This window comes from Leuciscus leuciscus, assembly GCF_965113295.1.
Source record: "Leuciscus leuciscus genome assembly, chromosome: 1".
Taxonomy (NCBI): Eukaryota; Metazoa; Chordata; class Actinopteri; order Cypriniformes; family Leuciscidae; genus Leuciscus; species Leuciscus leuciscus.
The window spans coordinates 18,971,964-18,989,318 of NC_138725.1; the positions used below are offsets into that span (position 1 = coordinate 18,971,964).

The 17,355-nt window shown below is 40.1% G+C and overlaps 1 protein-coding gene across 1 annotated transcript; it reads right to left on the reverse strand.

Moving 5' to 3' along the window:
- Window positions 1-10,022: 10,022 nt before the first annotated feature.
- Window positions 10,023-14,215, reverse strand: LOC309502187 (uncharacterized protein). Its single transcript, XM_082174463.1, has 10 exons — window positions 13,654-14,215; window positions 12,987-13,057; window positions 12,723-12,899; window positions 12,571-12,632; window positions 12,402-12,488; window positions 12,272-12,313; window positions 12,030-12,203; window positions 11,262-11,950; window positions 11,077-11,192; window positions 10,023-10,980 (listed from the first exon to the last, which is right to left on the reverse strand). The coding sequence occupies exons 1-8, from the start codon at window positions 13,809-13,811 to the stop codon at window positions 11,915-11,917; spliced, it is 807 nt and encodes a 268-aa protein (XP_082030589.1). The 5' UTR covers window positions 13,812-14,215; the 3' UTR covers window positions 10,023-10,980; window positions 11,077-11,192; window positions 11,262-11,914.
- Between the last annotated feature and the right edge of the window lie 3,140 nt (window positions 14,216-17,355).

Genomic DNA, 17,355 nt, shown 5'->3' on the forward strand with positions numbered 1-17,355 from the left:
ACCAGTATAATTTTGTAGTCGATCTAAGAGTATTGTGTGATCTATAGTATCGAACGCAGCACTAAGATCAAGTAAAACTAGTATTGAGATACAGCCTTGGTCAGAAGCTAAAAGTAAATCATTTGTGATTTTAACGAGCGCAGTTTCAGTGCTATGATGCGGTCTGAATCCAGACTGAAACTTTTCATAGATATCATTTTGTTGCAAGAAAGAGCCCAGTTGAGCGGACACCACTTTTTCTAATATTTTAGACATAAATGGAAGATTTGAAATGGGTCTATAATTTGCTAGATTATTATGATCTAATTGTGGTTTCTTAATGAGAGGTTTTATAACTGCCAGTTTAAATGTTCTTGGAACATGACCTAAAGATAAAGACGAGTTAATAATATTGAGGAGAGGCTCTTCCACTACAGATAACACTTCTTTCAGTAGTTTAGTTGGTATAGGATCTAATAAACATGTTGTTGTTTTAGATGAAGTGATAAGTTTATTTAACTCTTTTTGTTCTATAGTTGTAAAGCACTGTAATTGTTCTTTCGGGGTGATAATTGAAGCTGAATTGTAAGGCGCGATTGAAGATTGAACGTTTATAATTGTGGTTCTGATGCTTTCTATTTTCTCAGTGAAGAAGTTCATGAAATCATTACTACTGAACTGTAACGGGATATTTTGTTCGGGTGACGTCTGTTTATTTGTTAGTCTAGCCACGGTGTTAAATAGAAACCTTGGATTGTTTTGGTTGTTTTCTATTAGTTTGCGGAGGTGCTCAGCCCTGGCAGCTTTTAGGGCCTTTTTATAACGTGACATACTGTCTTTCCACGCGATTCTAAAGACCTCTAAATTAGTTTGTTTCCATTTACGCTCTAAAATACGGGTTTCTCTCTTTAAAACATGCGTAGTATTGTTATACCATGGTGCTTTATTTTTCTCTCTGACCTTTTTTAATTTAATAGGTGCAACCACATCCAATGTTCTAGAGAGAATGGTGCTCATAGTGCTAGTTAGTTCTTCTAGTTCATCTGTTTGTTTGGGTTCAGGCAGCAGCTGAGACAGATTAGATAAGCAATTTGAGAAATTATCTATGGTGGATGGGAGGATTGTTCTGCCTGGTTGATAACGCGACGCCGCATGACATATTACAGCAGTACGTAATATGCAAGTTACCATGTAGTGATCAGTGACTTCATCACTTTGTGGAATGATATCTATATCGGTTGGATCGGTTCCGTGTGATATAATTCTATAATCCTAAAATAAATATAAAAAATATTCTATATATTTAAAAATATATAAAATAAAATTACACAACCCTGTCTTTTTTTTTGTTTTGTTTTTTTTTGTTAAATGTCAGTTTTAATGATCAATAATATCTAGTATAAAAGTATAAGTAGCCTAAAAGGTATAAGAAGCTATACGATGAGAAATAAAGGAAACCATTCAGTCAAACATAAGTCAGTTCTCTAATAGGCTACAAAGTTAAAGTTAAAGGAGAACTCCGGTCATTTTTTTGTCAATTTGGATTTTGGAGTGCTGTCAATACAGAGAACAACGACAAAAATCGGTGTTGCCTACACTGTGTTATTCTCTTTTTAAAATTTGCACCCTGTTGACTTCAATGGGGCAATATTTAAACCTGCTTTTAGCCTCTTAACATCCTTGATGTGTCATTACAAGTGATTCCTTCAGAGTGAACGCGGGTGAATCTGACTGCAGTAGATGTGAAAGATATGGATAAAAATTATGTTATTTAAACCAGCGCAAATACCTGTATTTACATCCTGTTTTCGGTTGAAGTCCAAATAGTCGATTGTCGAGTTCACGCGCATAGGTTTAGTTACCTATGTTATCTATGATCCATTTCCACTTGCATAGAAGACACTGGGGATGTTTTAAAAGATCCACTACATATCCTTAGAGCCTGAGCTTGCATGACATCCAATGCTTTGATATTAGACTCTGCTGATGACATACAGTATATGCTATACACCCATAATCAAAGACAGACCTCATTAGTGCCCAATTTTGTAAAGATGCCCTGCTTGCTCCCCATGCTTGTCCTGATAGACAGCGTTGGATATTAACAATCTTTTTATATTTATTAACCATTTTTTCCAAATTAATCTTCCATGTCAATTTTTCATCAAACCACATCCCAAGAAACCTAATAATCTTCATTTGCTCAAGGGGCTGACTGTACAATTTTAAAGATACAGGTGTGATCTTATGCTTTTTTGAAAAACATATGTGTTTTAGACACTGATAATCTAAATGGCCATTTATTTGCCCATTTTCCCACTTCATTAATTGAATCTGTCTCTCTCACAAACGTGTGGAACAGATAAATAACGCAATCTAACAGCGCCACCTTGAAACAAAAAGCGGGATAATATACAGAATTTGCGCTGGGATCCTAAACACATAATTGAAAAGATTGAAATAAATGATCTAATTTACGATAATATATGTTTAGAGAACTTTAAACCCTCTGGGTTAAGGAGCTAACGTTAATCTTTTTCTGACCAGTGACACAAACATAAAAAAAAATTAGGCCACAAGCCGTTTTTTTGTGGATTTGCCCAAACGTAAAACATTTTTGTTGATGGCAACAGTGCTTCAATGATATGTCTTTTAATGTATGATTATAATAACAACTGATTCGGCCTGGCTTGGCTGTGGACGAAAGGTCTTTGGCCCTCTTTCACAAAGGCGATGGTGCTCAGCAGTGGTCTCACTGTGATAAGCGTCAGAGAGAGCCTCCTGTTGGCTCTGGCACAAGAGAGAGGGCACAAGCTGGAAGCCTGGAGGAGAGGGGCAGTGACCTGGCCTGGTCTCACTTTGGCTGGTTGTTTTTTCCTCCTTTCTTGCTCCAGGATGTCTGCGAGCACTGCCAACACCTTGTCATGGCGCCACCTGTATCTTCCCTGTGTCAATGCAATCTTACACCCTGACAGAATGTGTGCCATTGTTCCTTTCCCACCACACAACCTGCACAGTGGCAGTGGCGTATCCAGGACATTTTTACTGGGGTGGCCAAGATGGGACACAAAACTAGAGTGGGGTGGCCATATATACTATAAAATAATGTTATGTAAACCTTTAAACTCTTATGAACAATAGAGGATTTTAATAATAGTAACAAAGTGCAAACTTTATTTTTAAATAATGGTACTATTTCATAAAATGTAAGATACAGTCACAGGCCTATTTAGGAAATGTGTTTACTATAGTCTGTTATTAATTGCCATAGTGGGGGATATGATTTACTCAATTAACTTGGCCATTAACTTGTCCGAAAATGCATTTGTGTTTATCTGCAAAAAGGTTTACATACACTAGATTGCAGCCTAGGCTACTGTTAATGTAAATATAATGTTAGTGGTTTGTTTTTAAAGTCTACATTAGAGACCTGCGCAGGACGGATTTCTCACTTAATAATTCCTAAAAAGCTGACATCTCAGTTCATCGCCATCTCACAAATCTCTGTTATTATCAATGAAACTGGCTGCATAATTAATCTTTCATATTATCTACACTTTGTTTGATATAATAGATGATTTGCCAGTATGCAGAATTCAGCACTGAACAAAAAGTCCATTTTGAGTGGTGAGGGGATTCTATCTTAAATGCATCTGATTGGCCATTGCGTTCAAGAAATCAACACATATGTCTGTGATTGGCTACATTGTTCAACGCTGCAAACATGTTATAAATAGAGACTCTGGCCTGTAAATCGTTTCTATTTTGTTTTAGTTGTTCTTGTTGCTTTTGTGCAACAGATGAATGACAATTTATTCGTTTTTATTTGTTCAATTTATAGATAATTCTATTTTGCGGGAGTACCGACTCCCGCGAATCGACACACGAGTGCATTACCGCCCGCGCCCGCACTCGGCCATCAGATCTATATTCCCGTGCCGCACTCTGTTGCGTTGGATCCCGACCATACCTCTCAATCGACTGATTCCAGCGTTTTTATCGTTGTTGTATTGTTGCAACTGTGTGACCGTCCTCTTGTTTCACGGACCAGCAGCAGCAGGTGCACCGTGCAGCGCGCGTGCTCTTATCTCATGGGTCATCTGACCTGCATGGCCAAACGTCCGCTGAGCAGAAATCAGCTCTCACAGTCTCAGTACGACCGTTACTGTGTTAGTTAAAAATGTGAAACTGGCCCTAAATCAGTTGATCAGCTGTCATCACTGATTGACAACATTTCTCGTTTCTTGTGTTGACGAACTTGACCTACCTATCAGATCTGGGGTGGCCACAGGGGTGGCCAATGAGCTTTCAGGGGTGGCCCCGGCCACCCCAGGCCACCCCCTAGAATCGCCATTGCACAGTGGGTCCTCCCTCATCCCCCACCAGTGCAAATTGACTGGGGTTGGTAAGGTGTCATACACTGCTCGTAGTAGAAAGGATATACGGAAGGGCTCCAGCCACCACAGTTCACTCCATGTGATCGTTCTCTTGGCAAGGTACCACCTCATCCATGCACCTTGGGTTGCAAGCCCGATTAATTTTGCTCTTCTCCCTTCTTCCTCAAGATTTCAGACTTCATCCTGGATCATGGTTCTCTTCTCTCTAAGGGTGGACTTTGACCACTGCTGGAAATGTGCTGTTCCTAGACCCTGTCTTCCAGTGCAAGGGTTTCCGATGATATCTTTGGTTATGAGAGAACATTCTGCCTGGTTAATTGCCGTACTTTAAACTCCTCCACCACTGAAGACAGGGGAAGCTGGAGCTGGCCCGAACTTAAGTAGAGCCCCAAGGATGTAAAGCTTGAGGGTATTCCCAACCATCTTCTAAGGTGCCTGTTGAACTTCCTCTTCATTTCTTTAACAGTTGATAGAAGCACCTCATAAACTGAAAAGCCACATGAGTCTCGGGAGCAGGCCATGTTGGTAGATCCAGCACTTGTATTTCCCAGGCAGACCAGACTTGTCAATCTTTTTCAGCCATTCTTTAACTTGTTTTCCGGTGCTGGAGACGCTGTTCCTGTCTGACAGGGAATCATCATACCACTTTCCATGGCATCTAATTGGGTTCCCCTGGATGTTCGGGATCACTTCCCCTTGAACAAGTATTGAACCTTCCAGTTGTTTTGCCCTTTTGGATCACCAAATCATCTTGAGGTGAATCAAGTAAGCATATTTACAACAGAGAATAAACAGTGTCAGGGCCACAATATGAATAGCGTTTAACTCTTGGAACAATAGTGCTTTGTGGTGCTCTTATTTTTAAAAGTTTTATGATCATTTTCATTTTCTGCAAACATATAAAATGTTATTATTTTATTGCACATATAAATGTTATCTAACTTTATAGTGATTAATGTAGTTATCATAAGATCAAACTTAATTTGGACACATTATGCTGCTGTCATTATTTATCTGTTGATGAAGAGTGTCATTAGTGATTGTTTTTGTATTACTGATGTTTTATCCATGTCATGTTGTGAGAAATAACAGTATTGTCTTCCAATGGAGAAGTTTTATAGGCTTTTATCATGTATCCTGACTCGAATAATGTGTTTCTAACAGCAAACACTCAGAATAAAGTGAGATGATCTGCTGATGATCCTGAATGGCTTGTTGAATGAGTGTTGATAGTCTGAGGCTCATCAATATTAACAGATCTGCTGAAAACACTCTTTATTTCATGACAATAGTTCCTGTTTTCACCTCATTTATTATGCTGATGTCTTCAGATCTCCTGTAAATTGACACTTAAAGCTCATTTCATTGGTGTCAGCAGACTGAGGGTAATTGTTGGTTACTATATGTACATGTATTTCTGTGTTTATGATTTTAACTGTTTTTCTTACCATTATTTATATTTGGAAGAATTTAAATTATTTATATTATTTTCTACATTTCTAGATACCTGTATTTTAATGAAGCAGCAGAATAATGTTAGGATTAACGAAAAATAATAATTAAAAATAATCAGTTACTGTACGATGAATAGATGGACAGACATACATGTTTAGAAATGTTATTTACTATAAAAACAAACTCAGTAATTGATAGAGTCACCAAATTCAGTTTAGACATCATTGGCCTCCGTCTGGTCATACTACAACACTTAGTTTGATAAAATGTGCTTTTGCATATTTTATACTATAACTAATAACTAATAACTTCACTGTAACACACCAAATTCAGTTCACACATCACTGCTATCCTGCTGGTTATACGTACAACACTTCCGGCTGCCTATTTCAGGGATGGAAATGCTCAAATAAGGTGAAGCCCTTAGTCTCATGTACACTGCTTAAAACGCACGTATTGATTACATTTGAGGTGTAGGCTATACTGTATGTTTGAGACTGGACTCTGGATTTGCTTTTTCAAAAGTGCTTGGCTTTGTTACTTGGTTAATAAAGTTTATTTTCAAGACGATTTTTAAAGAAGTGACAGATCCAGTTGAATGAGCATCAGTTAATTTCTGATAGACCAACATAAATGCTTATAAGTGTCGATTAGTAACAAACTCGGTAACTGAGATATTTTTGATTTTGGCAGATCAGCTCCCCCAACTCTGGAATTCATCATCAGTGAAGCTCCTCCCACTGCAATTACATCATCAGTGAAGCTCCTCCCACTGTAATTCTCCAATAAATGCAGTAAATTCCCATCAGCTACAAGTGAAGACGAGCATCAGAGCATCAGGAAGAGCTGAAATCTGCAAAGACTGAGTTTATTAAAGAGGACAGTGAGAACATGAGTGATCCAGAACCCTGCAGAATGAAACACACTGAAGATCCTGAAGAACAAAAAGGTTGTTTTAACTGTTTTATTTTACATTTATTTGATATCTGGTTCCCAATTTGCAACAACGTTACCAGAATTTTTTAAGAATAATCAGTAAACCTCAAGTTACTGATAAAGTTGTATTTGTCAAATATCAAAGTTATTCATAGTTATAGAGATTCTTCTTACAGTAACTTTAGTAACAGGGTTGAAGAATACAATCAATGCAACAGTTTGTGTAGAAAATGAGACAATGAATTATGATGATACATGAATTACAATGATTATTTTCCTGTCTTCCCATCATGCAGTAGAAAGAGCCCAGATGATGTCACAGTTTTAAGAAATGCTGTTTTTTAAAGGAGGAAAATCATGTCAGGAGTAACAGGGTTGATTGAAACATGTAGGACACAGATAATGCTAATAAAGATAGTTAATTTAAAAGTAGTTAAAGCCCACACTTTGAGCTTGTGAAATTTCTACACACACTGCAACGGTCGTGAAATGATGTCAAACTCTGCGGCAGCATTTTTACAAACATAAATTTAACATACCGGTACAACAAATAATAATTCAAAATTTAAAAATAAACAATCCACTCCACTCGAATGCTAAATGCTTGTGTTATTTCTCACAGAGCTTGAGTACTTGAGCTTGTGTTTCTGGTGTCCCACTTTCACATGCGTATGAATGGAAGTCAGTGCAAGGAAAAGTCTAGTGTGAACGGCCATTAATAATTAAAATGTGTTTTGTAAAATAAATATCAATCTCAAAGTTGGTGACAAAATATGGCAGTATTGTATATTTAAATTTTAATATCATGTTAGATAATTGTGTCATTGATCAAATTAATAGTTCTTGCTAAAGAAACATGGGATTTGTGCCTATAATGTTTTAAAAATAATAATTGGAAGAAAAATTGACCTCATTCATGGAAAGTTTCAAGGACACATAATCAATTTATAAAAAGGCATCAGATTATCATAATATTTTATAACAGTTGTCTACTTTCTACTATTACATCAGGACTCACTTTCATGTCCTTTCACTTTATATTTCTCTTTCAATTATGTTAATGTACTGAAAATTAAATGTAATATTTTTTCTTTGATTTCAGACCTGATGGAAGAGAGCGAGGAGAGTGAAGAACTGAGTGAAGTGGAGGAGGAACATCATGTCAAACCCGGAGGAAAACCTTTGAGTCGCTCAAAGATTAAAAATACATTTTTAAAGAAAACAAGAGCCAAGAAATCTACAACCTGCACTCAGTGTGGAAAGAGTCTCACAACCAAACAAAGTCTTCAGATTCACATGAGGATCCACACCGGGGAGAAGCCGTTCTCATGTGATCAATGCGGGAAGAGTTTCAGTCATTCTTCATACCTTAATGTTCACATGAGGATCCACACCGGAGAGAAGCCGTACACATGTGATCAATGTGGGAAGAGTTTTACACAAATAACACATCGTAATCTTCACATGAGAGTTCATACTGGAGAGAAGCCGTTCTCATGTGATCAGTGTGGGAAGAGTTTCAGTCGATCTTCACACTTTAAAGAACACATGAAGATCCACACCGGAGAGAAGCCGTTCTCATGTGATCAATGCGGCAAAACATTTATCTGTGCATCAGACCTGAAGAAACACCTGACAGTTCATACGAAGGAGAAGCCGCATTCATGTTCTGTGTGTGGAAAGAGTTTTTCACTGCTTCAGTCTTTACATAGACATGAGAAAATCCACACTGGTGTGAGAGAGTACATGTGCTTTGAGTGTGAGAAGACTTTTATTACAGCGGAGAGTTTAAAACGGCACCAGATTATCCACACTGGAGAGAAACCTTACAAGTGTTCACACTGTGACAAGAGATTCGGTTGGTCACCGGATCTGAAAACACATGAGAGAATTCATGCTGGAGGAAAGCTGCACACATGTGATCAGTGTGGGAAGAGTTTTGCTTTTAAATGTCACCTGAAGCGACACATGAAGATCCACACTGGAGAAACCACTTAATCACAGTCTGAAATCACAGCAAGTAGTCACCACAGAAAAATGTGTTATTAGCAACTACTGTCAAGGGGCACACACTGCAGATGATGGCACCAGTTGCTCTCCATCAAGGTGGCTCTTAAAAATTAATCTACCTCTTATTGATATGATCGTTTGGAAATTTAAATAAGGACACAGATCTGTTTTGTAAGTGATCGCATCCAGGTAATACGCGTTTTTAATGTTGTTCTATTCTATATTTTTTGCTGCTTTTAAATGTTTTATGTATCTCTGTACAGTGTCCTTGAGTGTGCAGAGAAAGGCGCATTTAAATAAAATGTATTATTATTACCTGGGACATTCTGGGCCCTCAATATTTCCTGAATATTTTTCCCTTAATCAGTATGCCATTTTGTTTATCTTTCAGTTCATTATAACATTCAATATCAAAAGCTGTTTCTGCATTTAGCTGTCTGTTAGGATGTCTGGTAAATTCCTTGTTCCTCCTGTTTTTGATGCCATTGAAACAGTTCCTGGAACTGATAACCTTGGGCCTGTTGCACAAAACTAGGATAAGGGATTAAGCCAGGATATCTTGGTGATCCTGGCTCAATTGATCCGTAATCCGGTTGCATTAAAGCTGGATAGGGGGCAGGAGGATATGTTATGGTATAAATTACCATGGAGATTTATTCTGTGGAGCTAGCCTGCTCCAGACCAGGCTAAATTCCAGGATCTATTTAATCTCATCCCTAATGTCAGTCAGCAGTCACCACAAATGGAAACCAATAGTTATTTCATGCTCACTATACATTGTTATCACATATAACTAGACCCACTGTCATTATTTAAACGTTTGTGATATTAATTTAAATCATTTTGGATAAATAATGATTTTTAGATGATGTTGCTATCATTAGATAATTTACAGTTTCCCATAGACTATAAGGCTATATATAAAATGATAGAATATTAGGGCCACAGAGGGAAAAAAAAAGACAAGTCTTTTGTTAAACATTGTTAAAATGACAGATGTGGGGCATTTCGTGAAATTGTACTTCAGTATGGTTTCATAAACAAAGACATGCTGATGTGCCAGAATATTAAGTATCACATTGTCATAAGTATCAAAACTGTAAAAAGAATATGTAGCTTTTCTGCAGAAAGAACCAGCCTCATACATTTATGACTTTGTCCTTTTTCCTCAGTGTGGCCCTAGTACTCTGTCATATAAACAAATACACAAATACACATTCCATATGAATATAAAAACACAATGTGTAACATTATGTTCCTTTATTGAATAAGGACAAAACAAAGCAGGTAAACCATCAGCTCCTTTCGAAACTGAAGTCACAGTGACTCTACAAGATGGAAAGCACAGAATCAAAGCATATTATACAAAATGATACATACACATTCAAAGGTCTGTATATAACACACCCTGCATGTCTGCACACTAAAATAAATGCAGGACAAATCCATACACATCAACTGAACAGACAAATGAATGGATGCAGTAGCCTCCCTGCAGCCTTGTATTACACACAGTATACCGCACAAACATCATAAGAGGCCAAATTCGTAAAAAAACGAACCAAAAAAAACCCAAATTCCTCTGCCACCGCAGGACATATTTAACCAAAATTGAAAGCACACATACTAACTAAAATAATTCAACACATATTGGTCCCTCAGCAGCCGACCACTGTCGTCATCAGGGAAGATTGCCGGATTGTCCCAGTCCATGGCTGGTGGCACTCTGGGGGCCCTCTCCTTCCTCAGGCAGGCCACATTGTGGAGGACAGCACAAGCCACAGTAATATCACATGCCCTAACAGGGCTGACCCTTAATTTGTGAAGGCAGTGAAAGCGTGCCTTCAGGAGGCCAAAGGTCATTTCAACTCTGGCCCTGGTCCTGGCATGGGCATGGTTGTAGGCCTGCTGTGCTTCCTGGGGGTCTGTGAAAGGTGTCAGGAGAAAAGGCTGGCAGCCATACCCCCTGTCTCCCAGCAACACACCAGAGAATTCACCGGTCAACACAAAATCTCATCATTACTACCTCATAAACACAGTGATATTCTTGACACAGCCATGATGGTTATAAATAGGGGTTGTGTGGCTTACCTTGTGATAGGCACTGATAGATTTCAGAGGCCCGAAAGATTCTGGAGTCATGGACTGAGCCAGGCCATTTTGCCACAACATTGCTGATCACACAGTCAGCATTGCAGACCATCTGAAATCATAAGATGAGGAATATTACACCAATCAATGCACATCACTGGCAATGCAGAGTGTTCGTCAATGGACAATATCAAAAAGTTATGTTCACCTGAACATTAATGCTGTGAAAGGATTTCCTATTCACAAAATCGGCCTCATGGGCACCTGAGGGGGCTTTTATCCTTATGTGTGTGCAGTCCACTGCACCAATGACATTGGGGAAACCTGTCACACAAAGTAATGAGTATCCTACTATGTGTTAACAGTTGTCCTGTAATTTGTAGATCCTCTTACCTGCAATCCTATAGAACTCCTCTTTGATGTCACAGAGTCTTCTGTGGCCAGGGAAGGAGATGAAGACATCTGCTAATGCTTTGATAGCCAGACACACACTCCTTATTGTGCGGCAAATTGTGGCCTTGTTCAGCTGTTCTGCATCCCCCACTGAGTACAGGAAGGCTCCACTAGCAAAAAAGCGCAAGGCCACACAAACCATTTGCTCCACACTCAGTGCATGGCTCCGTGCAGTGCGGTGCTTAATCCTGGGACCCAGTAGTCTGCATAGATACCTGATGCCATCTGCAGAAAACCTGTATCTTTCATATAGATGGTCATCAGGGAAGGCCAGTGGGTCCAACCGGTCCCTGAAGACCCTTTCTCGCCTGAAGGCTCTCCTCAGCACAAGTGCTTCTTCATCCACCACATCTCGCAAGAATGGGCAAGCCATTGTCAGAGCAGAAAGGAACACACAATTTTGGGCCTTCATATAGGCTAGTGGCCACACCTGGTGCTGGGGGGGTGGGCAAAAGAGGCCGGTGCCTTATAACGATGACTTGGTTGTACTGATTGCTGGGAAAATAAAAAAAACCTTAGAAAGATGCCACCGTCCTGTGTGCTCACAATAAGAGCTCATATGTCATGGCTCACTTGACTTTACGAGAATATACCTAATTTTTATTTTGAGCTGTGTCATCTTCTTGGAGCTGGGGGAGGAAAGAAAAATAATGATTAATACATTTGTGTTACAGTTAGCATACAGTGTACATTGAAGGCATATCTCACCTCCCTCTCAAGTTTTTTTATTTCAAGGTCCAGTTTCCTAATTGTCCTCTTTTTTATTTCGGACTCCAGTGCAAGATTTTCAATCTTTTTCTTCTTGTACTGAATGTCTATGTCTGCCAGTTCTATTTGGCGCCGGAGGTGGTTGCCATACAACTTTCTGATAGCTTGTGAGCTCTGTGAACACAATACAATTAGCGCAGCTGGAATTTGGCAGGATGTGGTGTCCTTTTATTAATACGCACTATGTTGCCAGGCTGGTTTTCCCACTGTATAGCATCTGGGTCCTGTAAAAGAAATTAGATTTTTTTGATTTTGATGAGGACTCCTCACCATTGTAGAGTAAATAGTACTTTCACAGTCTTAACATGATACCTCATGCCTTCTGGAATCCAGAGAGATGGTCTCCTCCTCATCATCGTCTCCATCATGTGCTGTTGCTGCTGCACTGGGGCTTTCACCCTATCACATTTAATCGGATTCATATTGAAGCTAGTAGACAAGACATGCCAGGCCTACAGTATGCCTTTGATGGAGTACTCACTGGATCAGCATCGTCTGGTGCTTGTGCTGGTGGCTCTAACAGGAACACAGTGCTGCCAGACACTGCAAGGCAATAGGTAAACCAAAGTCAGACAGTCCAAATTTATTCAATATGAATGTGGTTGTATCCCATGTAGAGATGGAAGGACATACCTTGAATGAAGTGGGTGTCATCTTGGGAGGAACCTATGCTCGTCTCTTTCCCCCCAGGGATCCCCTCTAAGACGGGCCTGCCTTTATTTAGCTCCAAGGCCATGTCCTCTGCTGGGGTAAGGTCAGCCTTTGGTGACCCACCACCCGTGCCTTGTCTGTGGGTATTCTTTTTCACTGCTAAAACAGTACAGACAATGTGTGAGCAGGCACCTTCTGGGTACAATATATGCTTGTGCTTTGTTAAATATTAGTCAGGGACCATACCATTCTGCAGAATGTTCTTGTATTTGATTTTGACCTGCTGCCATGTCCGTTTTGGCCCGTTCATGTTTAATCTACATCACGCACGCACGCACGCACGCACGCACGCACGCACGCACGCACGCACGCACGCACGCACGCACGCACGCACGTTTTTTTACTGAAAACAAGACAAAAAATACTAAGTAAGAAAGACATTTTTGCAGTGCAGTGAGCAACCGACCTTGGGTCCTTTGAAAGGCGCTATATAAATTAAAGTGATTATTATTATAGCTCATCTATTTATTCAATTAAATTTTATTTATATAGCACTTTTCACAATTGTTTCATTCTGTCAAAGCAGCTTTACATTAATAAAAGCAGGAGAAACACACAAAAAAAAAACGGTGGACAACATAAGAAGCAGAGTACAACGGCTAAGATTAAACCGTACTGAGCGTAGTAATGTTAAATAATAATGTAAGGCTTTAATAATAATTTATCATAGCTTTATACAGTGTGATGGAGTTACTTTACACAATTTCACTCATATCTGCAGTGCATTTCAATTAAAAATGTAACCGTTTCATAATTACAGTACAACTGCGTTTTTGGAGATGTGAATTAAATATTTGAATTGTAATTGTGATGTTTCAGCGGAGCGGTGAGTGTGTAATTGTGCACTACTTACGCATTCAGGCGGTCTGCAATACTTTGCCACGCTTTTTCTCTTTGCTTTATCACTGTGGCGGTGTTGCCTTTCTTCTTAATTATATCTTTTACCTCCTCGTATGCCTCCATGAGGATTTGTGCTTCCGACGGGGAAAAGTACGCGGCTCTAGTTGCCATGGTAAATCAGTTAATCTGTGATCTGTGGCGGGGTCTATTTGAGTGAGCCGTGAGCGCGCACCTATCCAGGATTGGTTTCACCTGGCTTAATGAATCCGTGTCTGCTCATCCTGGCTTGGTCTTTGTGCAACCAATTAAGCCTGGACGCACATGTTTTGGCTTCATTGAGCTCAGCTGAGTCATTTATCCCGGATGTCTTAATTCTACTTTTGTGCAACAGGCCTCTTATCTCTAACCTGCTTGTTTCTCTTGCTTCAAAATGCACCTCTGTCTTAAGTGTCATGATTTGAGTCTGATCTGCTGTGTTTTTGTCTTTTCTCTGTGTCTGTGTGCCTTGTTGTCTTTGAGTACATGTGCTTTGTTGGCCTCGGCCCAAACTTTTCAACTGTGAGTGTCTTTTACAAAGAACTGCTGACTTTCTCCTAACAGAAGCAAGCAGCCAAAATGGACTTTCTTCATGTTCGGCAGCAGCGTCAACTAATAGCGAAACAGTTTATCTTCACCTCACTTGTGAGAAACATCATGGCTTTTTAAGCTGCTAAAATAGTTTACTGATAAAATCGTAAGAGCAGCGCTGACAACACGCGGGTGTATCTGAACTGTACGTTTATGCGTTTGAGTGGAAGAGAGCACACGAGAATAAGATGTTTTTTTTTTTCATAATAACTAATACATGCATAATACATAAAACGCAATTTTGTGTGCCAGAGTCGTTGTGGGTTTCTGATTTGTAGTCTGTTAAGAAAATTCGAAATAACTGAAATCATTTGGCAAAGTGACATGGAACTGATGTGGTCAAAACCTGCCTGGAACTACTTTAGCCATCAACCAATCAGAATCAAGCATTCGTAGTATAACTCTAAATTAATTATCCCTATTAAAATTGTAATTTGAAATATCTCTAATTAGGATTATGACTAGTGCAAAATCAATTATATATATCTTTAATTACAATTTCTACAAGTCAAAACTCATTTTAAGATAGAACAGATATTGTAATTAGAATAGATACCTGTGCCCGTATCCCTAAAGAATTTTTGTGCAAAAAGTGGCTCCTAGCGGCCAAATTCTAAGAAAATTCTCAGAGTCATGACGTTTTCTTAGAATTTTCCCTAAAAGTGACACGAAAATCCCAGTTAATATAAAAGCTATTCCTCAAGATTCCTAGCGCTTAAAAGGGCTCCTAAGGCGAGATCTGCTAAGAGCAGGGAAGAGGACTTTTAGTGGCTTAGGTGTTCCCCTAAGCAGCTGCACAAAATGGCCAACAGAGGAGGCAGGAGAGATGTCCTGCAAACACTGGATGACAGGGAATTATTGAGACGCTACAGATTGGATCGTGCAGGAATCATGTTTGTGGTGGATCTCCTTAGAGATGCAATTACTTCACCAACTCGACGCCACAACGCTATTACACCGGAGAAGAAAGTAATCACAACCCTGAGGTATTTGGCAACAGGGAAAATGCAACAATGCAGCAGTGATGACTTGGGTCTGTCCCAATCCTCCGTCAGCAGAGTCATCACCCAAACACTGACAGCTTTGTCACAACCTAATATTGTGACACAATTTGTTTCATTCCCGCTGGATGCCCGCACTTTACACACACATAAAAGGGCATTTATGGACATTGCAGGATTCCCTGGCGTCGTGGGTGTAATTGATGGAACACGTGAGAATAATTGCGCCATCAGAGGACGAGGCTGTCTTTGTTAACAGGAAGAATTTCCACAGCATCAATGTGCAAATAGTGTTCAATGCGGCCTGTAAGATTTTGGACATTGTGGCTAAATGGCCAGGCTCCACACATGATGCGAGAATGCTCTCCGAGAGTGGCATCAGACAGCTTTTTGAGAGACGCTATGTGCCAGCTAATTGCCACTTGTTAGGGGACAGTGGCTACCCATGCAAACCATGGCTCCTTACACCTTACCTCCAGCCACGCCAAGGGCCCCAACTAAACTATAACAGGTATGCCAAACAATACAAAAATCATGGAAATGAAATGCAAGCAATATGTTAGAGCATCCAAGTAGTGCAATATTTCCATCAAATAATTAAAGGTCTGTTTTCTATTGTAGGGCCCACAAGACAACAAGAGCGTGGTGGAGCGTGGCATAGGCCAGCTTAAGAGGCGCTTTCATGTTCTCCACGGAGAGGTGCGGCTGAGGCCTGAAAAAGTCAGCAAAGTCATCATAGCCTGTGCAATATTACACAATATTTGCAAGGTTAGACAGATTGCAGAACCTCTGGAGGATGGCGATGAGGATGAGGATGAAGACAACGATGAGGATGGTGGTGAAGAACATATTCACATTCCACAGGGGAACTTAGCCCAGAGTGGACTGCCTTACAGGGCAAACTTCACAAATTTACATTTCAGGCAAGCTGTAGCCCCATGTCATTTGAGAACTTGTGATGGTATTAAGAACTACCACAGTTTACCTGCAATTGTTAAATGCAAGACACAGAACACAATCTGTAAATGGTTTATTTTTTTAGGTGTTACCTAAATGTGAATTTTAAGGCGGTAGTACTCCTCCTGAAGGGAAAGGACTTTTTTTTGTTGTTCAAACACATCAATTGTGAGTTGCAATCTTCTCTCCTGCAGGGATGCTGACGGAGCAGGTGCTGCGGATGGGAATGGTGTTTGATCCGCCGGGCTATCCTGAGTAGCAGCTGCAGATGGTTCAGGCGGCAATCTTGTCGGCAAACTTGATGGGCCCGGTTCTTGTGATGGCTCCATGCTACAGAAATACATAGGCCTAGTTTAATTATTGTTTTGATTAAATTAATTTAATACAATGAGCATGGATAACACATGAAATGGCTTCTGCAATGAATAAACACTGTTGATATGAATAACCCTGTGTCCTACCTTTGCTGCATTTCAAGGGCCTGCATCATTGACGTGTCAATGCCTGTTGGCAGCCCGGTGACACTGACCTCAGAGTGTCCCAGGACTTGAAAGACAGTGTCGGCCACCTGGGACAGCCGCTTTGCAGGTGGTCCACCCCCTAGAAAGAAACAGTCAATGAACACAGTACTTAGGCATGTAAATTAACTTTGCCAGCAGGAGCACGTTGCCAGATTATGTGGTAGGCTATAGTATTTTGCTCACCTGTGAGTGAGGATTCCCGCTTGTGTGCTGCAATCTCATCTTTTGCCTTGGACTGCAGCACATACCACCTTTTCTCACAATCGTCGCCTGTCCGCACCACCAGTGGAAAAGAGGCATTGATTGTTTGGGATATTGTGTCCCAGGCGCGCCTCTTGCCTTGGCTAGTGACAGTTGGGCCAAATTTTCCTCGTAACATACCTTTATGTTCGTTCACCAACTGGGCCAGCAACAAACCTTGCTCCTCAGTCCAGTTCGGCTTGCGATTCCTTTTTTTCTCCATTTTCTGTGTTTGTGGGATATTTGTTAACAAGCCTTCATAAATAGACCAGCCAGCAATCACAGACATTGATAAAAGCTGAGCCGTGTTACCCTCGTTAAGGACAGCCCCTTGAGATAGGCCATCTTGTTTTCAATGGGGTCCATATA

Bases quoted from the DNA above. Each gene is read 5' to 3' on its own strand.
- LOC309502187 (XM_082174463.1), bottom strand. From the start codon at position 13,811: ATGGCAACTAGAGCCGCGTACTTTTCCCCGTCGGAAGCACAAATCCTC. The intron at 12,900-12,986 runs GTATGGTCCCTG...GTACTGTTTTAG, and splicing joins CAAGAACATTCTGCAGAATG to CAGTGAAAAAGAATACCCAC. The intron at 12,633-12,722 runs GTATGTCCTTCC...ATTGCCTTGCAG, and splicing joins TGACACCCACTTCATTCAAG to TGTCTGGCAGCACTGTGTTC.